We start from the raw sequence: 572 nt of genomic DNA on the forward strand, positions 1-572 counted from the left end.
TTCCCAGAGTGCTGGGATTACAGGCTTGAGCCACCGCAGCCTGGCCCCTTTCCCATTTTTTAAACTAAACCTGGCTGTTAAGGGCAATATGGTGTCTGGTGTGTGGATGTACCACCATTTATTCAGCTGTCTCCTCTGCTCCAGCCTTTTCCCAAGAGGCTGATGCTGCCTTTCCTTCCTTGACAGATCCTGGACTCCGAACTGTTTGAGCTGATGCATCAGAATGGGGACTATACTCACTTCTACTTCTGCTACCGCTGGTTCCTGCTGGATTTCAAACGAGGTACAGACTTTAAACGGGGGACCTGTGTCCAGAACTCTTTGTAGCAGAACTTTCAGGGGAAACGATGCTGTGGAGATGAAGTTGAAGGGTTGGCAGCAGAGGCAGCAGGGGAGAGAAGCACACGTTTATGGAGTTGGGACTATCGTTTCACCTGCCTTATCTTGCATTGACAGTCCGCAGTAGGCGCTGTTAAGATCTTCATCTTGGCCGGGCGCCGTGGCTCAAGCCTGTAATCCCAGTACTTTCGGAGGCCGAGGCGGGTGGATCACGAGGTCAGGAGATTGAAACG

At 51.7% G+C, this 572-nt stretch overlaps 1 protein-coding gene across 1 annotated transcript in view; it reads left to right on the forward strand.

Annotated features, from left to right (window-relative positions):
* Positions 1-572, forward strand: part of SGSM1 (small G protein signaling modulator 1) — a 127,155-nt gene that overhangs the window by 116,620 nt on the left and 9,963 nt on the right. The window contains exon 23 of the mRNA XM_011956722.1: positions 187-283. Coding sequence (XP_011812112.1) covers positions 187-283 — 97 coding nt within the window. The remainder of the gene's footprint in view (positions 1-186; positions 284-572) is intronic.

This window comes from Colobus angolensis, unplaced genomic scaffold, assembly GCF_000951035.1.
Source record: "Colobus angolensis palliatus isolate OR3802 unplaced genomic scaffold, Cang.pa_1.0 Scaffold423, whole genome shotgun sequence".
NCBI lineage: Eukaryota > Metazoa > Chordata > Mammalia > Primates > Cercopithecidae > Colobus > Colobus angolensis.